The sequence below is a fragment of the Camellia sinensis genome, chromosome 6 (genome assembly GCF_055761805.1).
Source record: "Camellia sinensis isolate YWXY chromosome 6, ASM5576180v1, whole genome shotgun sequence".
NCBI lineage: Eukaryota > Viridiplantae > Streptophyta > Magnoliopsida > Ericales > Theaceae > Camellia > Camellia sinensis.
In genome coordinates, this window is record NC_138966.1 from 70,520,055 (window position 1) to 70,546,231 (window position 26,177).

Here is a 26,177-nt window from a genome sequence, read left to right on the forward strand (position 1 = left end):
CAAGTGCGTGCAGTAGTCCAAGGGCATTACTCCTCCTTGTCAAAGAATTTTTATATGGTTATTATTTTAGGTTAAGTATGCTATATAAGTGAATTCACTTTCATTATTGTACATCACATTCCATCTCACATCGTCTAGGTAGGAGAAGTTCCTGGGCTATATAAATGAGTTCATATTCCTTCCAAGTAACAACATGCTTTAAACCCTTGAGGGCCTAGCTCAAAGTGAACAATTGTTATGATTTGAGATGGTGTTATAGTAGCAGAAGCTGTTAGAATATTTCCTTATTTAGATTAGATTGTGATTGTGATTGTGATTGATTGATTGTGATTCCTTAATCAGTCAGTCAATCAATCAATATAAAAGGTGATTCCTTAATCATTGCCTTAGGGCTTCCTTTTGTAATAGTTGATTGATTAATATAAAAGGTGATGATTTCATAATCATCACTCAAGCTTTGTATTCTCTTAAATTATATGGTAGCCAAAACCCTAAAAACCGTCACTCACACAGCCGCTACCACCAACCAGCCATCACCTATCACCACCCATCCTGTATCGCTGGTCCCTGAGTCTCTGTCGGAACCAACCAAGGTCCCATATAGCTGTTTCGACTTCAGCCGAATGCCCCTCTGGCCTAGTTGACCCTCGTGAGGGTTGTCCTAGCCTCTCTTTATGTATTTTGGCTCCTGTAGATGAGTGTTTGTGGGTTGCCCATCTTTTGTTGCCTCTGAGTCTCTGTGGGAACCAGCCAAGGTCCCACAGAGCTGTTTCGACTTCAGCCGAAGGCTCCTCTGGCCTAGTCGACCCTTGTGAGGGTTGTCCTAGCCTCTCTTTATGTATTTCGGCTTCTGTGGATGAGTGTTTGTGGGTTGCCCATCTTCTGTTGCCTCAAGTTTCTTTCCCTCTACCTATGTTACACGGACTCTTTGGAATTTCGAAGGTACCTGTGTTGAGACAACACGGGTACGGGTGCGGGATACGACTTCTTAGAAACGGATACGGCAGAAGAATCGAAAGAGAAGAGAGCAAGGAGAGAACCTGGCCTTTGACTTCAATCGGTTGCAGATCATCGATCGATCTGTGAAGTTGATCGATCTGCGAAGCTTGATCTGCGAAGTCGATGTATTGTGCTTCGTCGTCTTCCCCTTTGATCTCGATCTCGGACTCTCTTCGTCGTCTTCCCCTTCCGTCGTCTCTGCGAAGTCATTGCTCTACCAACCAATTTTCTAGGTCTTCCCCTTCCGTCGTCTCTGCGAAGCTAACACAATTTTTATTTCTATAGGTCTCTGACTTTTCTTTTTAATATAATTTGAATTATATATAATATAAATTATATTAATATAATATTATTCATATTATATAATATTATTTATTCAAAAAAATATTATATAATATAATATATCATAAATAACATAACTTTTATGTCTAAAATTAAAATAATTTATTTTATCATATATAATATAATTTATTTTATGTCTAAAATAATGTTTATAATTTTTATTCATTATTTATTTGTTATTTTTTTAATAAAATTTGTTATTCCTTAAACTTTTTAAACTCATCTTCATATAATAAATATATTTAAAAATAACGATTTAACGTGTATCTCCGTATCCGTATCCTAATTTGGATCCGTATCCACGTATTTTTAATTTTTAATTTTAAAGTGTCCGACCCTTAGATGCACACCCGTACCCGATATCCGCACCCGAGTCCGTGTAACGTAGATTACTGTTAGGAATCTCTCTCTCTCTCTCTCTTTTGATAAATACTATTAGGAATCTCTTTCTTTTGTTTCTTGATTGATTTGCCGGAAGAATTTAGCTTATGGGTTGATGTATAGTTTGGCCTTTTTCCCTGTTATGTAATTTTTGCCCGGGATTTCTCCTTGTGTCTCGTTCTGGATTTTATCTACCGGGAAGAGGAAAATTCTCCATCATTATTCCCCCTTGAGATACAACATGAACAAAATAAAGTTGGTTGTCTTAAGGCTGGTCATGTTGAATTCTCAGACTATTTAATCTTGGATTAGAAAACTTAGGCTGTCTTTGATTTAGTAGTACTGGAGGGCCAACATCAATCATTATATTCTCCTATGTGTGGGAGGGCTAACAAGAATTTGAATCAAATGGAAATTGATTGGATGGGATTTTGGTGTGCTGAGAAGTTGATGTATAAATGCATAGGAGGACTAGCTCCAACCTTCAAAATCACAATTGAAGAAATAATACCTATTGGGAGCAAATATCAATCATTTTATTCCTCCTTTGTGTCTGCTTAGCAAAATCATAGAAGAAATAATAATACATATTGGGAGCAACTAGAATGGAAATAACCCTCCTTGTATGACTTGACTGCTTAGCAAAATCATAGAAGAAAAAATACATATGAAAGCAAGTCAAATCCAAACAAAAGTATAAAGAAAAATTTTAGCCACAACATATCCAATTTTTTATAGGAAAATTTTGACTTGAAGGATAGCTAAGGGACAAGCTTGAAAGAAAAAATCTTCCATTGTATGAAAATTGTGAGTTTTCAATCAACTTTGTTTCCATCTATTAAAAAACTGAGATCTCAAGTGGAAGCAGACACCCAATCTATTAAAAAACTGAGATCTCAAGTGGAAGCAGACACCCAATCTCTAGGGATTTTCATGGCTCGAGCAGTGGCCAACGATTTTGCAAAGTCTAAGGTGGTTTTAACTTGGATTTTGGATGGGATTGGTCTTCAAGTCATCTCATTTATAAATACTCGTTCCATCCCCAACTGTTTGTCAATTTTCAGCATTCATGCCTTTTAGTAGGGTCAATAAATAATGTATTTTTTTCCCTACAAATTGAAAGAAAGAATAAATAAAAAAACATAGATGATTTTTTTGGGATGTTTGGAATAGTTAAAATGGACCAGCAATTTCGTATGGGAGGAGAATTAAACTAGTTGTAACCAAAATAAATTTGTCAAATAAGAGAAGCATCCATATTCGCTTGCACTATCAATAGATTAATATGCGTTTTACATCACTTTAATACATTTCAAGTTTGTTTTGGTGATTTCCTAGTCAATGGTGGATCGCGTTTAATTTGTGGTGAATTCACTGAGTATCATGGATGCTTGATACTCTACCAACCATTCAGGAACAAACATCACCGATTTCTAGTGGTATAAGAAACACGCTAACAAGTTTTAGGATTCAACACCTAAGGCATATGAACTGGGTTAGGGTTGGGTTGTTTCTTTTTTTTTTTTTCCCTTACTAATGGTGAATTGGTTGGCTACGGGGTCCCGTGGTTTTTGTCCATTTTGATTTTCGACAGGAAGAAGCAAAAAAGAAAAGAAAAAGGGAATCCTTTTGTGTCTAATTGATTATTATATTGATTGCAGAATTGATTGGCATAAAGCAAATTTGTACTGGTTTAATTGAATAAAATGAACAATTCATAATCTCTGTCATGTTATGTTATCAATCCTAAGCAAATTCTTTTCCATTTTGAGGGCTAAATCTCCTCCTAGACCTTATTCAAGTGCCAAACAACATTTTAAGTGTGAAGCATTAGCACTTTATCTGAATCACTAGATCTTTAGCATTGTCAAATTAATTTTTGATTTGAAATGTTACTGCAATAGTCGTTTGACCAAAAGATGAGAAATAAAACCCTGTTTATAGATGAGGGCTTATTAGGGTTATATTTTAAGCCTGGCTAAGAAAGATTTATACAAGTCAATTAAAATTTGGGATATACGTAGATCATGGGATATACGTAGATTTTGATCCCTAGGAATGGCACTGTATAGTTACCAAAAAGCATGACATTTTGCATTTCAACTGCAGGAAACTTTCACCAGAGTAAATGTTCCCATAGAGTGGCTGCGATGATTTTTTCCACGGCGAAGCGTGGCTGGTATTAAGGGCGATGCATGTTAGATTAGCACAATGTAAGAATGGAGTGTCCGTGTCGTGTCCGTGTCATGTCCCGTGTCCGTGCTACATTTTGCCTCTGTCAGATGGCGTGTTTTATGCCAAAGTTTGTGTTAAGAGTTGTTGGACTCCAGTTGCTAGTCTAGAGTGAGCAAGTGAGGATGTAGTTTAAGAAGTGTGTCCTTAATGCCTCTTTTGTTGTCTATGGAAGGAGAGGTATAGGACTTCATTTCAAGGAGTGAGGTGTTTGTGACCATGGAAGCATTTTTTTCCCTTCTTTTAAGCAGTTTATTTGTGTGGCCTATAGGGGTTTGCTGCGATCATTGGACTTTTTTGGTCAATTCTAAAGATATTTTTTGTGTGTCATTTTTGCTCCTCTGCATGTACTCCGGTTTGCACCCTGTTGAAGCTCTTTTGGATTTTTCTTATTTACAAAACTATGTATATTTTTTGTTGGCTCTTCATGAGACTCATTGCCTTTTACGATTTTCAATAAAAAATGATCTTCTTAAAGTTGTAGATTGCTGTTTATTCTTCCATCCTTGGTCCATGCAAGGTAATACGGGACATTGGGACGTATATCACCTAAGTATGCATCTCTAAAAGTTCCCAACATGGTTTATTCAACAGGGAATGATCTCACAAGGTTGGATCTTCCTGTTTAAATTAAACTACGTAAAAATGTTTTTACTTCTCTTGCCACCCTGTTCAAACTGCGTAAAAATGTTTTTACTACTCTTATCACTTCTTCCGTTTTTGAGAGACGCAACTAGTTGTTTTTTGAAAGTCAACATTGTAGATCCATTATAATTTGAATTGAGATTTTTTGGCATGGCAGTAAATGCAGTAGTTTTGACTATTAAGTTTCATACATTGTCAGTCTTGTACTCTTGTTATGTTCTTTCGAGGCTGGCTATTATTTGGGATCAATATTTATGCATCAAGTGGCATACCATGTCCATTGAAGGTATGCAAGGAACTAGTTATGTCCTAAGGCATAAACATTTTTTCATTAAAAGGAAGGCCATAAACATAAGATTAGTGCGAATGTTGCTGCTAACTATAACATGTGTTTTGATTCATTCCAATATAGGAAGTGAATGCTTGGTAATAATGTATAAACTTGTTTCTAAATGATAGAATTTCCTGATCATTATCTTTGTTAGTAATTGATGCATATCTACTTATTTTTCATTTTACGTTAGAATTGCAAGCTGGATTCATATGTTCGTTATTAATCTGTTACCCAATTATTTATTTTGCAGAAAGCAATCTGCAAGGACCCAACTGATTCAAAGGTTAGTATTGAACTACTCCTCTTCATGTATCATTCGTTAATGTGTTAATTTTTTTAGAACTTTTTTTTTTTGAGTCTATAATCTATATTTTCTTTCTGAAGGCACTAGGGGAAGAAAAGGAGATAAAATATTGAATTTTATTTAATATATATTTATTTATTTTCTAAAAAATGGAGAGTTGTTTCAACAATGACGTAATAGTCATATAAGCACTGTTGACTGGAAGTTGTTTTCTCAGCCGTCAATAATATGAATCTTATGATTCCAACGTTTATTGTAATCCTTTTCCTACATCCTATGTTTGAGTTGTTAGTTGGATGATATGTGGTTGTACTCATTAATTGGGAGGGTCATGTCCTGTTGGAGTTCATGCTGCTGTAGTTGTGCAGACTGAAAGGCTAGCATTGTGTTTCATTCTTCAGGGAAAACAAATTTTTTTGCAATATGGTGTTTGTATTGGACATGAATGCCATTTTTCTTCTTCGTCTTCTTCTTTTATCAAGGTGGTTGTGTTCAACACCATTTTGTAATGGATATTGACATGCCATTGTGTCCTTGATATGTGTTTCATGTTGCAATATTTATCACATTCTAACATCTCACGTACGTAGATGCCTAAACCTCAGGCCTAGGTTTAATTATAGACCAATAGGCATAGTCAAAATTTCATATGTGGTGGTGTAGTATGTTTGTTCCTTAGGATTGATTGACATTTGTCATAGATTGGATATATTGATGATTCTAGTTTCCTACAATCTATAATACACTATGCTGAATGTTTTCTTTTCTTCTGCTTTTCTTATATATCTGATGTAGGAAGTTCCACCGCTTGATGTACCAGAACTTTTGGCATATTTAGTTAGGCAATCTGGGCCATTCTTGGATCAAATTGGTGTTAGAAGAGGTAAGCAATTCTCTTGAGTTTTGATTTTGATCTTATAATGAAGTGATCAATAAAGGTATATATATATATATTTATATATAGAAATACACATAGTTTAGTTCCTATTAATGGGGTTCTAGGTACAGAGCGGACCTTTAATCATTATGTACAAAGTTGCTGCCTTGTATTCACACTCACTACTTCAAGGTTATTAGGCCTGCATTTAAAACCACTAAACAAATTGTCCCCTTTAAAGTACACCCACTTCAGTCCCAATTAGTGGAATATGTATATATGTTTGTCACGATAATTTGTATTGAGGATGATTGATGTAGTTTCATATATGTCATGTGACAAAATCTTTGCTTCACAACTTTAGATGGTCCTTTAGATAAGCTTTACTGCACCAATTGAAACTAGTTTGGCAGAAGTAAAATTCAGGACTGCAGCCTTATGTAATACAGATGCCTTACAATTGAAGTTATCAGAAATGTGCTACAAATTTAAACACCAGAACTACTTTACAAAATGGTTTTTTTCTTTATCAATGTATGATTGTCTGCTTTTTGCTATATTCTAGAACTATCTGATGCTTTAAGAAAATTAACGATGTGGATTTGATATATAGAAAGATTCAGGGGAATAACTGACTTGTTGGTTCCCCTTATTTAGATGGTTGGGTTATGTGAGTTCACAGGTATTAGATAAGCAGGCAACAAGTATCAAAACTTGAATTTTTTTTATCTAGAACTGTCTTTGAGGGTCCGTTTGGGGTTGCTAGACCTATTTGAAGGTGCTTATTTAGGTACACTGACAAAATCAGCTGGGAATGTGTTAGGCAAAGGTTGTTTAAAAAGTGCTACAATTGGGTCACATATAGAATTATAACTTTTGCCAGGGGCCAAGTTTTAAAGTTAATATACTACAATGCAAGTATTTTTTTTAATTTTTTTTTGTTGATAAATTCTTTTTTTGTTGTTGATAAATTCAATGCAAGTACCAGTGGGCCCAAAACAACCAATAAGCTAAGAGGCATGATTGGATGTTTTTCTGAAAAAAGCTAACTTTTTGTTTAATTTGAAGTAGATCCACTTTAACCAAATGCCACAAATGGAGTTATCTTGGTTCTAGTGTGGTTTGACATGGAAAATTTTAAATTGTTCCAATTGACAATATGGAAGCAGCGTGTCATTTGGAGGTCTGAAGGGCTGTTCTTATATTAAGTATTCCACATGCTATTTGTAATATTTGGTTTATTTTCAAGGAATAGTTCCATGGTTTATAGCATATAATCTCTATCACTTAATTATTAACAAAAATGTTAGGACAACTAACAAGCGTACCAACTAGACAAAATATTTGGTGAATCCCATACCAAGTGGTGGGACCTATGTACAAGCGCTCTGTTGGTATTTTTTTTTTTTTAAGTGTTTCTAGCATTTTGGTATTATTGATAGTTCAGATGTTTCTTATACTCCAATGTACTGAACTCAGACTAATCATGGTTACTTGGGTTGAGGTTGGCAACATGGTTCCTCTTGCGTATGGTTGTTCTTAGAGTACACACACACACATATATATATATATATATGTATATATATATTTTTTTCAATGTTAGAATAACTATGTCCTTTCTCATGGTCTCAATTCTCATTTTTTTTTTTTTTGGGTGTGTTTTTCTTCTGTCTTTGAGGCACCTATAACATAGTTTCTGTTATTCCTTCTTGACAATATTTTCTGGCTTCGTTGCTACTCTTAAACCATCCTGTGCTCCTTCACCTCATATTGTCTATGCTTCATGCCTACTTGTAGCTCTAGAGAAATGTAGCACCTCATATTGTCTATGCTTCGTGCTACTTATAGCTTTAGAGAAATGTAGTCATTTCTTATTGTTGTGCCCCCCCCTGTCTGTGTCTGTGTCTGTGTCTATATCCTCATTTTTACATTTGCTTTTTATTGTCATCCAACATTTTGTACGGTATAGCATATGCCATGCAGCCGGCTTATGGAGATTTTCCAGGGAATACCTCAAACACCTTGCGAAGGACCAATAGAAGTTGTGGAAACTTACGGAACTAGCACGGGACTCCCGGTTTGAAAACTAAGACAAAAAAGACACCTTTTTCACACTTAAGCTTGAAAATAGTTCATTAGGGGCCAAAATCGTGTAACAGTCACGAGAAGGCCCACGGAATACCTCGAACACCTTGGGAAGGACCAATGTAAGTTGTGGAAACTTATGGAACTGGCAAGAGATTCCGGTTTGAAAACTAAGTCAAAAAATGTAATTCTTTCACACCTAAGGTTGAAAATAGGCCATCGGAGGCTAAAATTGTGTAACAGTCATGAGAAGGGCCGGGGAACACCTCAAAGGAACTAGCACGGGACTCCCGATTTGAAAAATAAGTCCAAAAAGGTAATTTTCTCAAACTTAATTGTGAAAATAGGCCATCGCGGGCCAAAATCGTGTAATAGTCACGAGAAGGCCCATGGAACACGTCAAACAACTTGGGAGGGACCAATGTAAGTTGTGGAAACTTACGGAACTAGCACGGGACTTCCGGTTTGAAAACTAATTTGAAAAAGACATTTTTCTCGCACTTAAGCTACAAAATAGGCCATCGGGGACCAAAGTCGTGTAACAGTCACGAGTAGGCCCAATGAACGCCTTGAACACCTTGGGAGGGGACCGATGTAAGTTGTGAAAACTTACAGAACTAGCATGGGACTTCCGGTTTGAAAACAATGTAGCAATCACGAGAATGTCCGAGGAATACCTCAAACACCTCAGGAGAGACCATTGCAAGTTGTGGAAACTTACGGAACTTCAACGGGACTCCCGACTTGAAAACGAAGCCAAAAAATGCACTTTTTTTCACACTTAATCCTGAAAATAGGCCATCGAGGGCCAAAATTGTGTAACAGTCACGAGAAGGCCCGGGGAACACCTCACACCTCGAGAGCGACCAATGTAAGTTGTGGGAACTCACCGAACTAGCACGGGGCTCCCGGTTTGAAAAGTATGTCGGAAAAGTCACTTTTTTCACACTTGAGCTGAAAAATAGGACATCGGGAGCCAAAACCGTGTAACAGTCACGGGAAGGCCCAGGAAACGCATCAAAACACCTCGGGAAGGACCAATAGAAGTTGTGGAAACTTACGGAACTAGCACGGGACTTCCGGTTTGAAATCTAAGTAAAAAAAAATGCACATTTTTTCACACTTAGGCTTGAAAATAGGCCATCAGCGGCCAAATTCGTGTAACAGTCACGAGAAGGCCCAAGCAACAGCTCAAACACCTCGGGGGGACCAATGCAGGTTGTGAAAATTTACGGAACTTGCGCGGGACTCCTCGTTTCAAAACTAAGTCAAAAATTGCACTTCTTTCACACTTAATCTTGAAAATAGGCCATCAGGGGGCCAAAATGGTGTAACAGTCACGAGAACCCTAGCGAAACCCCTCAAACACCTCTAGAGGGACGAATATAAGTGGTAGAAATTTACAGAACTAGCACGGGAGTCCCGGTTTGAAAACTAAGTGGAAAAAGACACTTTTTTCAAACTTAAGTTCGAAAATAGGCCATCAGGGGGCCAAAATCGCGTAACGGTCACGAGAAGGCGTGGGGAACACGCCAAACACCTCGGTAGGGACCAATGTAAGTTGTGCAAACTTACGGAACTGGCACAGGACTCCCGGCTTGAAAACTAAGTCAAAAAATGCATTTTTTTCACACTTAAGGTTAGAAATAAGCCATCGGGGGCCAAAATCTTGTAGCATTCAGTAGAACACCCGGGGAACACCTTGGGAGGGATCAATGTAGGTTATTGAAACTTACAGAACTAGCACGGGACTGCCGGTTTGAAAACTAAGCCGAAAAAGGCACGTTTCTCACACTTAAGCTTGAAAATTGGCCATCAGGGGGCCAAAATCGTGTAATAGTCACGAGAAGGCCCATGGAACACATCAAACAACTTGGGAGGGACCAATGTAAGTTGTGGAAACTTACGGAACTAGCACGGGACTTCCGGTTTGAAAACTAATTTGAAGAAGACATTTTTCTCGCACTTAAGCTACAAAATAGGCCATCGGGGACCAAAGTCGTGTAACAGTCACGAGTAGGCCCAATGAACGCCTTGAACACCTTGGGAGGGGACCGATGTAAGTTGTGAAAACTTACAGAACTAGCACGGGACTTCCGGTTTGAAAACAATGTAGCAATCACGAGAATGTCCGAGGAATACCTCAAACACCTCAGGAGAGACCATTGCAAGTTGTGGAAACTTACGGAACTTCAACGGGACTCCCGACTTGAAAACGAAGCCAAAAAATGCACTTTTTTTCACACATAATCCTGAAAATAGGCCATCGAGGGCCAAAATTGTGTAACAGTCACGAGAAGGCCCGGGGAACACCTCACACCTCGAGAGCGACCAATGTAAGTTGTGGGAACTCACCGAACTAGCACGGGGCTCCCGGTTTGAAAAGTATGTCGGAAAAGTCACTTTTTTCACACTTGAGCTGAAAAATAGGACATCGGGAGCCAAAACCGTGTAACAGTCACTGGAAGGCCCAGGAAACGCATCAAAACACCTCGGGAAGGACCAATAGAAGTTGTGGAAACTTACGGAACTAGCACGGGACTTCCGGTTTGAAATCTAAGTAAAAAAAAATGCACATTTTTTCACACTTAGGCTTGAAAATAGGCCATCAGCGGCCAAATTCGTGTAACAGTCACGAGAAGGCCCAAGCAACAGCTCAAACACCTCGGGGGGACCAATGCAGGTTGTGAAAATTTACGGAACTTGCGCGGGACTCCTCGTTTCAAAACTAAGTCAAAAATTGCACTTCTTTCACACTTAATCTTGAAAATAGGCCATCAGGGGGCCAAAATGGTGTAACAGTCACGAGAACCCTAGCGAAACCCCTCAAACACCTCTAGAGGGACGAATATAAGTGGTAGAAATTTACAGAACTAGCACGGGAGTCCCGGTTTGAAAACTAAGTGGAAAAAGACACTTTTTTCAAACTTAAGTTCGAAAATAGGCCATCAGGGGGCCAAAATCGCGTAACGGTCACGAGAAGGCGTGGGGAACACGCCAAACACCTCGGTAGGGACCAATGTAAGTTGTGCAAACTTACGGAACTGGCACAGGACTCCCGGCTTGAAAACTAAGTCAAAAAATGCATTTTTTTCACACTTAAGGTTAGAAATAAGCCATCGGGGGCCAAAATCTTGTAGCATTCAGTAGAACACCCGGGGAACACCTTGGGAGGGATCAATGTAGGTTATTGAAACTTACAGAACTAGCACGGGACTGCCGGTTTGAAAACTAAGCCGAAAAAGGCACGTTTCTCACACTTAAGCTTGAAAATTGGCCATCAGGGGGCCAAAATCGTGTAATAGTCACGAGAAGGCCCATGGAACACATCAAACAACTTGGGAGGGACCAATGTAAGTTGTGGAAACTTACGGAACTAGCACGGGACTTCCGGTTTGAAAACTAATTTGAAGAAGACATTTTTCTCGCACTTAAGCTACAAAATAGGCCATCGGGGACCAAAGTCGTGTAACAGTCACGAGTAGGCCCAATGAACGCCTTGAACACCTTGGGAGGGGACCGATGTAAGTTGTGAAAACTTACAGAACTAGCACGGGACTTCCGGTTTGAAAACAATGTAGCAATCACGAGAATGTCCGAGGAATACCTCAAACACCTCAGGAGAGACCATTGCAAGTTGTGGAAACTTACGGAACTTCAACGGGACTCCCGACTTGAAAACGAAGCCAAAAAATGCACTTTTTTTCACACATAATCCTGAAAATAGGCCATCGAGGGCCAAAATTGTGTAACAGTCACGAGAAGGCCCGGGGAACACCTCACACCTCGAGAGCGACCAATGTAAGTTGTGGGAACTCACCGAACTAGCACGGGGCTCCCGGTTTGAAAAGTATGTCGGAAAAGTCACTTTTTTCACACTTGAGCTGAAAAATAGGACATCGGGAGCCAAAACCGTGTAACAGTCACTGGAAGGCCCAGGAAACGCATCAAAACACCTCGGGAAGGACCAATAGAAGTTGTGGAAACTTACGGAACTAGCACGGGACTTCCGGTTTGAAATCTAAGTAAAAAAAAATGCACATTTTTTCACACTTAGGCTTGAAAATAGGCCATCAGCGGCCAAATTCGTGTAACAGTCACGAGAAGGCCCAAGCAACAGCTCAAACACCTCGGGGGGACCAATGCAGGTTGTGAAAATTTACGGAACTTGCGCGGGACTCCTCGTTTCAAAACTAAGTCAAAAATTGCACTTCTTTCACACTTAATCTTGAAAATAGGCCATCAGGGGGCCAAAATGGTGTAACAGTCACGAGAACCCTAGCGAAACCCCTCAAACACCTCTAGAGGGACGAATATAAGTGGTAGAAATTTACAGAACTAGCACGGGAGTCCCGGTTTGAAAACTAAGTGGAAAAAGACACTTTTTTCAAACTTAAGTTCGAAAATAGGCCATCAGGGGGCCAAAATCGCGTAACGGTCACGAGAAGGCGTGGGGAACACGCCAAACACCTCGGTAGGGACCAATGTAAGTTGTGCAAACTTACGGAACTGGCACAGGACTCCCGGCTTGAAAACTAAGTCAAAAAATGCATTTTTTTCACACTTAAGGTTAGAAATAAGCCATCGGGGGCCAAAATCTTGTAGCATTCAGTAGAACACCCGGGGAACACCTTGGGAGGGATCAATGTAGGTTATTGAAACTTACAGAACTAGCACGGGACTGCCGGTTTGAAAACTAAGCCGAAAAAGGCACGTTTCTCACACTTAAGCTTGAAAATTGGCCATCAGGGGGCCAAAATCGTGTAATAGTCACGAGAAGGCCCATGGAACACATCAAACAACTTGGGAGGGACCAATGTAAGTTGTGGAAACTTACGGAACTAGCACGGGACTTCCGGTTTGAAAACTAATTTGAAGAAGACATTTTTCTCGCACTTAAGCTACAAAATAGGCCATCGGGGACCAAAGTCGTGTAACAGTCACGAGTAGGCCCAATGAACGCCTTGAACACCTTGGGAGGGGACCGATGTAAGTTGTGAAAACTTACAGAACTAGCACGGGACTTCCGGTTTGAAAACAATGTAGCAATCACGAGAATGTCCGAGGAATACCTCAAACACCTCAGGAGAGACCATTGCAAGTTGTGGAAACTTACGGAACTTCAACGGGACTCCCGACTTGAAAACGAAGCCAAAAAATGCACTTTTTTTCACACATAATCCTGAAAATAGGCCATCGAGGGCCAAAATTGTGTAACAGTCACGAGAAGGCCCGGGGAACACCTCACACCTCGAGAGCGACCAATGTAAGTTGTGGGAACTCACCGAACTAGCACGGGGCTCCCGGTTTGAAAAGTATGTCGGAAAAGTCACTTTTTTCACACTTGAGCTGAAAAATAGGACATCGGGAGCCAAAACCGTGTAACAGTCACGGGAAGGCCCAGGAAACGCATCAAAACACCTCGGGAAGGACCAATAGAAGTTGTGGAAACTTACGGAACTAGCACGGGACTTCCGGTTTGAAATCTAAGTAAAAAAAAATGCACATTTTTTCACACTTAGGCTTGAAAATAGGCCATCAGCGGCCAAATTCGTGTAACAGTCACGAGAAGGCCCAAGCAACAGCTCAAACACCTCGGGGGGACCAATGCAGGTTGTGAAAATTTACGGAACTTGCGCGGGACTCCTCGTTTCAAAACTAAGTCAAAAATTGCACTTCTTTCACACTTAATCTTGAAAATAGGCCATCAGGGGGCCAAAATGGTGTAACAGTCACGAGAACCCTAGCGAAACCCCTCAAACACCTCTAGAGGGACGAATATAAGTGGTAGAAATTTACAGAACTAGCACGGGAGTCCCGGTTTGAAAACTAAGTGGAAAAAGACACTTTTTTCAAACTTAAGTTCGAAAATAGGCCATCAGGGGGCCAAAATCGCGTAACGGTCACGAGAAGGCGTGGGGAACACGCCAAACACCTCGGTAGGGACCAATGTAAGTTGTGCAAACTTACGGAACTGGCACAGGACTCCCGGCTTGAAAACTAAGTCAAAAAATGCATTTTTTTCACACTTAAGGTTAGAAATAAGCCATCGGGGGCCAAAATCTTGTAGCATTCAGTAGAACACCCGGGGAACACCTTGGGAGGGATCAATGTAGGTTATTGAAACTTACAGAACTAGCACGGGACTGCCGGTTTGAAAACTAAGCCGAAAAAGGCACGTTTCTCACACTTAAGCTTGAAAATTGGCCATCAGGGGGCCAAAATCGTGTAATAGTCACGAGAAGGCCCATGGAACACATCAAACAACTTGGGAGGGACCAATGTAAGTTGTGGAAACTTACGGAACTAGCACGGGACTTCCGGTTTGAAAACTAATTTGAAGAAGACATTTTTCTCGTACTTAAGCTACAAAATAGGCCATCGGGGACCAAAGTCGTGTAACAGTCACGAGTAGGCCCAATGAACGCCTTGAACACCTTGGGAGGGGACCGATGTAAGTTGTGAAAACTTACAGAACTAGCACGGGACTTCCGGTTTGAAAACAATGTAGCAATCACGAGAATGTCCGAGGAATACCTCAAACACCTCAGGAGAGACCATTGCAAGTTGTGGAAACTTACGGAACTTCAACGGGACTCCCGACTTGAAAACGAAGCCAAAAAATGCACTTTTTTTCACACATAATCCTGAAAATAGGCCATCGAGGGCCAAAATTGTGTAACAGTCACGAGAAGGCCCGGGGAACACCTCACACCTCGAGAGCGACCAATGTAAGTTGTGGGAACTCACCGAACTAGCACGGGGCTCCCGGTTTGAAAAGTATGTCGGAAAAGTCACTTTTTTCACACTTGAGCTGAAAAATAGGACATCGGGAGCCAAAACCGTGTAACAGTCACGGGAAGGCCCAGGAAACGCATCAAAACACCTCGGGAAGGACCAATAGAAGTTGTGGAAACTTACGGAACTAGCACGGGACTTCCGGTTTGAAATCTAAGTAAAAAAAAATGCACATTTTTTCACACTTAGGCTTGAAAATAGGCCATCAGCGGCCAAATTCGTGTAACAGTCACGAGAAGGCCCAAGCAACAGCTCAAACACCTCGGGGGGACCAATGCAGGTTGTGAAAATTTACGGAACTTGCGCGGGACTCCTCGTTTCAAAACTAAGTCAAAAATTGCACTTCTTTCACACTTAATCTTGAAAATAGGCCATCAGGGGGCCAAAATGGTGTAACAGTCACGAGAACCCTAGCGAAACCCCTCAAACACCTCTAGAGGGACGAATATAAGTGGTAGAAATTTACAGAACTAGCACGGGAGTCCCGGTTTGAAAACTAAGTGGAAAAAGACACTTTTTTCAAACTTAAGTTCGAAAATAGGCCATCAGGGGGCCAAAATCGCGTAACGGTCACGAGAAGGCGTGGGGAACACGCCAAACACCTCGGTAGGGACCAATGTAAGTTGTGCAAACTTACGGAACTGGCACAGGACTCCCGGCTTGAAAACTAAGTCAAAAAATGCATTTTTTTCACACTTAAGGTTAGAAATAAGCCATCGGGGGCCAAAATCTTGTAGCATTCAGTAGAACACCCGGGGAACACCTTGGGAGGGATCAATGTAGGTTATTGAAACTTACAGAACTAGCACGGGACTGCCGGTTTGAAAACTAAGCCGAAAAAGGCACGTTTCTCACACTTAAGCTTGAAAATTGGCCATCAGGGGGCCAAAATCGTGTAATAGTCACGAGAAGGCCCATGGAACACATCAAACAACTTGGGAGGGACCAATGTAAGTTGTGGAAACTTACGGAACTAGCACGGGACTTCCGGTTTGAAAACTAATTTGAAGAAGACATTTTTCTCGTACTTAAGCTACAAAATAGGCCATCGGGGACCAAAGTCGTGTAACAGTCACGAGTAGGCCCAATGAACGCCTTGAACACCTTGGGAGGGGACCGATGTAAGTTGTGAAAACTTACAGAACTAGCACGGGACTTCCGGTTTGAAAACAATGTAGCAATCACGAGAATGTCCGAGGAATACCTCAAACACCTCAGGAGAGACCATTGCAAGTTGTGGAAACTTACGGAACTTCAACGGGACTCCCGACTTGAAAACGAAGCCAAAAAATGCACTTTTTTTCACACATAATCCTGAAAATAGGCCATCGAGGGCCAAAATTGTGTAACAGTCACGAGAAGGCCCGGGGAACACCTCACACCTCGAGAGCGACCAATGTAAGTTGTGGGAACTCACCGAACTAGCACGGGGCTCCCGGTTTGAAAAGTATGTCGGAAAAGTCACTTTTTTCACACTTGAGCTGAAAAATAGGACATCGGGAGCCAAAACCGTGTAACAGTCACGGGAAGGCCCAGGAAACGCATCAAAACACCTCGGGAAGGACCAATAGAAGTTGTGGAAACTTACGGAACTAGCACGGGACTTCCGGTTTGAAATCTAAGTAAAAAAAAATGCACATTTTTTCACACTTAGGCTTGAAAATAGGCCATCAGCGGCCAAATTCGTGTAACAGTCACGAGAAGGCCCAAGCAACAGCTCAAACACCTCGGGGGGACCAATGCAGGTTGTGAAAATTTACGGAACTTGCGCGGGACTCCTCGTTTCAAAACTAAGTCAAAAATTGCACTTCTTTCACACTTAATCTTGAAAATAGGCCATCAGGGGGCCAAAATGGTGTAACAGTCACGAGAACCCTAGCGAAACCCCTCAAACACCTCTAGAGGGACGAATATAAGTGGTAGAAATTTACAGAACTAGCACGGGAGTCCCGGTTTGAAAACTAAGTGGAAAAAGACACTTTTTTCAAACTTAAGTTCGAAAATAGGCCATCAGGGGGCCAAAATCGCGTAACGGTCACGAGAAGGCGTGGGGAACACGCCAAACACCTCGGTAGGGACCAATGTAAGTTGTGCAAACTTACGGAACTGGCACAGGACTCCCGGCTTGAAAACTAAGTCAAAAAATGCATTTTTTTCACACTTAAGGTTAGAAATAAGCCATCGGGGGCCAAAATCTTGTAGCATTCAGTAGAACACCCGGGGAACACCTTGGGAGGGATCAATGTAGGTTATTGAAACTTACAGAACTAGCACGGGACTGCCGGTTTGAAAACTAAGCCGAAAAAGGCACGTTTCTCACACTTAAGCTTGAAAATTGGCCATCAGGGGGCCAAAATCGTGTAATAGTCACGAGAAGGCCCATGGAACACATCAAACAACTTGGGAGGGACCAATGTAAGTTGTGGAAACTTACGGAACTAGCACGGGACTTCCGGTTTGAAAACTAATTTGAAGAAGACATTTTTCTCGCACTTAAGCTACAAAATAGGCCATCGGGGACCAAAGTCGTGTAACAGTCACGAGTAGGCCCAATGAACGCCTTGAACACCTTGGGAGGGGACCGATGTAAGTTGTGAAAACTTACAGAACTAGCACGGGACTTCCGGTTTGAAAACAATGTAGCAATCACGAGAATGTCCGAGGAATACCTCAAACACCTCAGGAGAGACCATTGCAAGTTGTGGAAACTTACGGAACTTCAACGGGACTCCCGACTTGAAAACGAAGCCAAAAAATGCACTTTTTTTCACACATAATCCTGAAAATAGGCCATCGAGGGCCAAAATTGTGTAACAGTCACGAGAAGGCCCGGGGAACACCTCACACCTCGAGAGCGACCAATGTAAGTTGTGGGAACTCACCGAACTAGCACGGGGCTCCCGGTTTGAAAAGTATGTCGGAAAAGTCACTTTTTTCACACTTGAGCTGAAAAATAGGACATCGGGAGCCAAAACCGTGTAACAGTCACGGGAAGGCCCAGGAAACGCATCAAAACACCTCGGGAAGGACCAATAGAAGTTGTGGAAACTTACGGAACTAGCACGGGACTTCCGGTTTGAAATCTAAGTAAAAAAAAATGCACATTTTTTCACACTTAGGCTTGAAAATAGGCCATCAGCGGCCAAATTCGTGTAACAGTCACGAGAAGGCCCAAGCAACAGCTCAAACACCTCGGGGGGACCAATGCAGGTTGTGAAAATTTACGGAACTTGCGCGGGACTCCTCGTTTCAAAACTAAGTCAAAAATTGCACTTCTTTCACACTTAATCTTGAAAATAGGCCATCAGGGGGCCAAAATGGTGTAACAGTCACGAGAACCCTAGCGAAACCCCTCAAACACCTCTAGAGGGACGAATATAAGTGGTAGAAATTTACAGAACTAGCACGGGAGTCCCGGTTTGAAAACTAAGTGGAAAAAGACACTTTTTTCAAACTTAAGTTCGAAAATAGGCCATCAGGGGGCCAAAATCGCGTAACGGTCACGAGAAGGCGTGGGGAACACGCCAAACACCTCGGTAGGGACCAATGTAAGTTGTGCAAACTTACGGAACTGGCACAGGACTCCCGGCTTGAAAACTAAGTCAAAAAATGCATTTTTTTCACACTTAAGGTTAGAAATAAGCCATCGGGGGCCAAAATCTTGTAGCATTCAGTAGAACACCCGGGGAACACCTTGGGAGGGATCAATGTAGGTTATTGAAACTTACAGAACTAGCACGGGACTGCCGGTTTGAAAACTAAGCCGAAAAAGGCACGTTTCTCACACTTAAGCTTGAAAATTGGCCATCAGGGGGCCAAAATCGTGTAATAGTCACGAGAAGGCCCATGGAACACATCAAACAACTTGGGAGGGACCAATGTAAGTTGTGGAAACTTACGGAACTAGCACGGGACTTCCGGTTTGAAAACTAATTTGAAGAAGACATTTTTCTCGCACTTAAGCTACAAAATAGGCCATCGGGGACCAAAGTCGTGTAACAGTCACGAGTAGGCCCAATGAACGCCTTGAACACCTTGGGAGGGGACCGATGTAAGTTGTGAAAACTTACAGAACTAGCACGGGACTTCCGGTTTGAAAACAATGTAGCAATCACGAGAATGTCCGAGGAATACCTCAAACACCTCAGGAGAGACCATTGCAAGTTGTGGAAACTTACGGAACTTCAACGGGACTCCCGACTTGAAAACGAAGCCAAAAAATGCACTTTTTTTCACACATAATCCTGAAAATAGGCCATCGAGGGCCAAAATTGTGTAACAGTCACGAGAAGGCCCGGGGAACACCTCACACCTCGAGAGCGACCAATGTAAGTTGTGGGAACTCACCGAACTAGCACGGGGCTCCCGGTTTGAAAAGTATGTCGGAAAAGTCACTTTTTTCACACTTGAGCTGAAAAATAGGACATCGGGAGCCAAAACCGTGTAACAGTCACGGGAAGGCCCAGGAAACGCATCAAAACACCTCGGGAAGGACCAATAGAAGTTGTGGAAACTTACGGAACTAGCACGGGACTTCCGGTTTGAAATCTAAGTAAAAAAAAATGCACATTTTTTCACACTTAGGCTTGAAAATAGGCCATCAGCGGCCAAATTCGTGTAACAGTCACGAGAAGGCCCAAGCAACAGCTCAAACACCTCGGGGGGACCAATGCAGGTTGTGAAAATTTACGGAACTTGCGCGGGACTCCTCGTTTCAAAACTAAGTCAAAAATTGCACTTCTTTCACACTTAATCTTGAAAATAGGCCATCAGGGGGCCAAAATGGTGTAACAGTCACGAGAACCCTAGCGAAACCCCTCAAACACCTCTAGAGGGACGAATATAAGTGGTAGAAATTTACAGAACTAGCACGGGAGTCCCGGTTTGAAAACTAAGTGGAAAAAGACACTTTTTTCAAACTTAAGTTCGAAAATAGGCCATCAGGGGGCCAAAATCGCGTAACGGTCACGAGAAGGCGTGGGGAACACGCCAAACACCTCGGTAGGGACCAATGTAAGTTGTGCAAACTTACGGAACTGGCACAGGACTCCCGGCTTGAAAACTAAGTCAAAAAATGCATTTTTTTCACACTTAAGGTTAGAAATAAGCCATCGGGGGCCAAAATCTTGTAGCATTCAGTAGAACACCCGGGGAACACCTTGGGAGGGATCAATGTAGGTTATTGAAACTTACAGAACTAGCACGGGACTGCCGGTTTGAAAACTAAGCCGAAAAAGGCACGTTTCTCACACTTAAGCTTGAAAATTGGCCATCAGGGGGCCAAAATCGTGTAATAGTCACGAGAAGGCCCATGGAACACATCAAACAACTTGGGAGGGACCAATGTAAGTTGTGGAAACTTACGGAACTAGCACGGGACTTCCGGTTTGAAAACTAATTTGAAGAAGACATTTTTCTCGCACTTAAGCTACAAAATAGGCCATCGGGGACCAAAGTCGTGTAACAGTCACGAGTAGGCCCAATGAACGCCTTGAACACCTTGGGAGGGGACCGATGTAAGTTGTGAAAACTTACAGAACTAGCACGGGACTTCCGGTTTGAAAACAATGTAGCAATCACGAGAATGTCCGAGGAATACCTCAAACACCTCAGGAGAGACCATTGCAAGTTGTGGAAACTTACGGAACTTCAACGGGACTCCCGACTTGAAAACGAAGCCAAAAAATGCACTTTTTTTCACACATAATCCTGAAAATAGGCCATCGAGGGCCAAAATTGTGTAACAGTCACGAGAAGGCCCGGGGAACACCTCACACCTCGAGAGCGACCAATGTAAGTTGTGGGAACTCACCGAACTAGCACGGGGCTCCCGGTTTGAAAAGTATGTCGGAAAAGTCACTTTTTTCACACTTGAGCTGAAAAATAGGACATCGGGAGCCAAAACCGTGTAACAGTCACGGGAAGGCCCAGGAAACGCATCAAAACACCTCGGGAAGGACCAATAGAAGTTGTGGAAACTTACGGAACTAGCACGGGACTTCCGGTTTGAAATCTAAGTAAAAAAAAATGCACATTTTTTCACACTTAGGCTTGAAAATAGGCCATCAGCGGCCAAATTCGTGTAACAGTCACGAGAAGGCCCAAGCAACAGCTCAAACACCTCGGGGGGACCAATGCAGGTTGTGAAAATTTACGGAACTTGCGCGGGACTCCTCGTTTCAAAACTAAGTCAAAAATTGCACTTCTTTCACACTTAATCTTGAAAATAGGCCATCAGGGGGCCAAAATGGTGTAACAGTCACGAGAACCCTAGCGAAACCCCTCAAACACCTCTAGAGGGACGAATATAAGTGGTAGAAATTTACAGAACTAGCACGGGAGTCCCGGTTTGAAAACTAAGTGGAAAAAGACACTTTTTTCAAACTTAAGTTCGAAAATAGGCCATCAGGGGGCCAAAATCGCGTAACGGTCACGAGAAGGCGTGGGGAACACGCCAAACACCTCGGTAGGGACCAATGTAAGTTGTGCAAACTTACGGAACTGGCACAGGACTCCCGGCTTGAAAACTAAGTCAAAAAATGCATTTTTTTCACACTTAAGGTTAGAAATAAGCCATCGGGGGCCAAAATCTTGTAGCATTCAGTAGAACACCCGGGGAACACCTTGGGAGGGATCAATGTAGGTTATTGAAACTTACAGAACTAGCACGGGACTGCCGGTTTGAAAACTAAGCCGAAAAAGGCACGTTTCTCACACTTAAGCTTGAAAATTGGCCATCAGGGGGCCAAAATCGTGTAATAGTCACGAGAAGGCCCATGGAACACATCAAACAACTTGGGAGGGACCAATGTAAGTTGTGGAAACTTACGGAACTAGCACGGGACTTCCGGTTTGAAAACTAATTTGAAGAAGACATTTTTCTCGCACTTAAGCTACAAAATAGGCCATCGGGGACCAAAGTCGTGTAACAGTCACGAGTAGGCCCAATGAACGCCTTGAACACCTTGGGAGGGGACCGATGTAAGTTGTGAAAACTTACAGAACTAGCACGGGACTTCCGGTTTGAAAACAATGTAGCAATCACGAGAATGTCCGAGGAATACCTCAAACACCTCAGGAGAGACCATTGCAAGTTGTGGAAACTTACGGAACTTCAACGGGACTCCCGACTTGAAAACGAAGCCAAAAAATGCACTTTTTTTCACACATAATCCTGAAAATAGGCCATCGAGGGCCAAAATTGTGTAACAGTCACGAGAAGGCCCGGGGAACACCTCACACCTCGAGAGCGACCAATGTAAGTTGTGGGAACTCACCGAACTAGCACGGGGCTCCCGGTTTGAAAAGTATGTCGGAAAAGTCACTTTTTTCACACTTGAGCTGAAAAATAGGACATCGGGAGCCAAAACCGTGTAACAGTCACGGGAAGGCCCAGGAAACGCATCAAAACACCTCGGGAAGGACCAATAGAAGTTGTGGAAACTTACGGAACTAGCACGGGACTTCCGGTTTGAAATCTAAGTAAAAAAAAATGCACATTTTTTCACACTTAGGCTTGAAAATAGGCCATCAGCGGCCAAATTCGTGTAACAGTCACGAGAAGGCCCAAGCAACAGCTCAAACACCTCGGGGGGACCAATGCAGGTTGTGAAAATTTACGGAACTTGCGCGGGACTCCTCGTTTCAAAACTAAGTCAAAAATTGCACTTCTTTCACACTTAATCTTGAAAATAGGCCATCAGGGGGCCAAAATGGTGTAACAGTCACGAGAACCCTAGCGAAACCCCTCAAACACCTCTAGAGGGACGAATATAAGTGGTAGAAATTTACAGAACTAGCACGGGAGTCCCGGTTTGAAAACTAAGTGGAAAAAGACACTTTTTTCAAACTTAAGTTCGAAAATAGGCCATCAGGGGGCCAAAATCGCGTAACGGTCACGAGAAGGCGTGGGGAACACGCCAAACACCTCGGTAGGGACCAATGTAAGTTGTGCAAACTTACGGAACTGGCACAGGACTCCCGGCTTGAAAACTAAGTCAAAAAATGCATTTTTTTCACACTTAAGGTTAGAAATAAGCCATCGGGGGCCAAAATCTTGTAGCATTCAGTAGAACACCCGGGGAACACCTTGGGAGGGATCAATGTAGGTTATTGAAACTTACAGAACTAGCACGGGACTGCCGGTTTGAAAACTAAGCCGAAAAAGGCACGTTTCTCACACTTAAGCTTGAAAATTGGCCATCAGGGGGCCAAAATCGTGTAATAGTCACGAGAAGGCCCATGGAACACATCAAACAACTTGGGAGGGACCAATGTAAGTTGTGGAAACTTACGGAACTAGCACGGGACTTCCGGTTTGAAAACTAATTTGAAGAAGACATTTTTCTCGCACTTAAGCTACAAAATAGGCCATCGGGGACCAAAGTCGTGTAACAGTCACGAGTAGGCCCAATGAACGCCTTGAACACCTTGGGAGGGGACCGATGTAAGTTGTGAAAACTTACAGAACTAGCACGGGACTTCCGGTTTGAAAACAATGTAGCAATCACGAGAATGTCCGAGGAATACCTCAAACACCTCAGGAGAGACCATTGCAAGTTGTGGAAACTTACGGAACTTCAACGGGACTCCCGACTTGAAAACGAAGCCAAAAAATGCACTTTTTTTCACACATAATCCTGAAAATAGGCCATCGAGGGCCAAAATTGTGTAACAGTCACGAGAAGGCCCGGGGAACACCTCACACCTCGAGAGCGACCAATGTAAGTTGTGGGAACTCACCGAACTAGCACGGGGCTCCCGGTTTGAAAAGTATGTCGGAAAAGTCACTTTTTTCACACTTGAGCTGAAAAATAGGACATCGGGAGCCAAAACCGTGTAACAGTCACGGGAAGGCCCAGGAAACGCATCAAAACACCTCGGGAAGGACCAATAGAAGTTGTGGAAACTTACGGAACTAGCACGGGACTTCCGGTTTGAAATCTAAGTAAAAAAAAATGCACATTTTTTCACACTTAGGCTTGAAAATAGGCCATCAGCGGCCAAATTCGTGTAACAGTCACGAGAAGGCCCAAGCAACAGCTCAAACACCTCGGGGGGACCAATGCAGGTTGTGAAAATTTACGGAACTTGCGCGGGACTCCTCGTTTCAAAACTAAGTCAAAAATTGCACTTCTTTCACACTTAATCTTGAAAATAGGCCATCAGGGGGCCAAAATGGTGTAACAGTCACGAGAACCCTAGCGAAACCCCTCAAACACCTCTAGAGGGACGAATATAAGTGGTAGAAATTTACAGAACTAGCACGGGAGTCCCGGTTTGAAAACTAAGTGGAAAAAGACACTTTTTTCAAACTTAAGTTCGAAAATAGGCCATCAGGGGGCCAAAATCGCGTAACGGTCACGAGAAGGCGTGGGGAACACGCCAAACACCTCGGTAGGGACCAATGTAAGTTGTGCAAACTTACGGAACTGGCACAGGACTCCCGGCTTGAAAACTAAGTCAAAAAATGCATTTTTTTCACACTTAAGGTTAGAAATAAGCCATCGGGGGCCAAAATCTTGTAGCATTCAGTAGAACACCCGGGGAACACCTTGGGAGGGATCAATGTAGGTTATTGAAACTTACAGAACTAGCACGGGACTGCCGGTTTGAAAACTAAGCCGAAAAAGGCACGTTTCTCACACTTAAGCTTGAAAATTGGCCATCAGGGGGCCAAAATCGTGTAATAGTCACGAGAAGGCCCATGGAACACATCAAACAACTTGGGAGGGACCAATGTAAGTTGTGGAAACTTACGGAACTAGCACGGGACTTCCGGTTTGAAAACTAATTTGAAGAAGACATTTTTCTCGTACTTAAGCTACAAAATAGGCCATCGGGGACCAAAGTCGTGTAACAGTCACGAGTAGGCCCAATGAACGCCTTGAACACCTTGGGAGGGGACCGATGTAAGTTGTGAAAACTTACAGAACTAGCACGGGACTTCCGGTTTGAAAACAATGTAGCAATCACGAGAATGTCCGAGGAATACCTCAAACACCTCAGGAGAGACCATTGCAAGTTGTGGAAACTTACGGAACTTCAACGGGACTCCCGACTTGAAAACGAAGCCAAAAAATGCACTTTTTTTCACACATAATCCTGAAAATAGGCCATCGAGGGCCAAAATTGTGTAACAGTCACGAGAAGGCCCGGGGAACACCTCACACCTCGAGAGCGACCAATGTAAGTTGTGGGAACTCACCGAACTAGCACGGGGCTCCCGGTTTGAAAAGTATGTCGGAAAAGTCACTTTTTTCACACTTGAGCTGAAAAATAGGACATCGGGAGCCAAAACCGTGTAACAGTCACGGGAAGGCCCAGGAAACGCATCAAAACACCTCGGGAAGGACCAATAGAAGTTGTGGAAACTTACGGAACTAGCACGGGACTTCCGGTTTGAAATCTAAGTAAAAAAAAATGCACATTTTTTCACACTTAGGCTTGAAAATAGGCCATCAGCGGCCAAATTCGTGTAACAGTCACGAGAAGGCCCAAGCAACAGCTCAAACACCTCGGGGGGACCAATGCAGGTTGTGAAAATTTACGGAACTTGCGCGGGACTCCTCGTTTCAAAACTAAGTCAAAAATTGCACTTCTTTCACACTTAATCTTGAAAATAGGCCATCAGGGGGCCAAAATGGTGTAACAGTCACGAGAACCCTAGCGAAACCCCTCAAACACCTCTAGAGGGACGAATATAAGTGGTAGAAATTTACAGAACTAGCACGGGAGTCCCGGTTTGAAAACTAAGTGGAAAAAGACACTTTTTTCAAACTTAAGTTCGAAAATAGGCCATCAGGGGGCCAAAATCGCGTAACGGTCACGAGAAGGCGTGGGGAACACGCCAAACACCTCGGTAGGGACCAATGTAAGTTGTGCAAACTTACGGAACTGGCACAGGACTCCCGGCTTGAAAACTAAGTCAAAAAATGCATTTTTTTCACACTTAAGGTTAGAAATAAGCCATCGGGGGCCAAAATCTTGTAGCATTCAGTAGAACACCCGGGGAACACCTTGGGAGGGATCAATGTAGGTTATTGAAACTTACAGAACTAGCACGGGACTGCCGGTTTGAAAACTAAGCCGAAAAAGGCACGTTTCTCACACTTAAGCTTGAAAATTGGCCATCAGGGGGCCAAAATCGTGTAATAGTCACGAGAAGGCCCATGGAACAC

General features: G+C 42.5%; 1 protein-coding gene across 1 annotated transcript in view; it reads left to right on the forward strand.

Annotated features, from left to right (window-relative positions):
- LOC114311661 (putative protein phosphatase 2C 47) overlaps positions 1 to 26,177 on the forward strand; it is an 85,208-nt gene that overhangs the window by 6,466 nt on the left and 52,565 nt on the right. The window contains exons 2-3 of the mRNA XM_082873931.1: positions 5,184 to 5,216; positions 6,033 to 6,120. Coding sequence (XP_082730057.1) covers positions 5,184 to 5,216; positions 6,033 to 6,120 — 121 coding nt within the window. The remainder of the gene's footprint in view (positions 1 to 5,183; positions 5,217 to 6,032; positions 6,121 to 26,177) is intronic.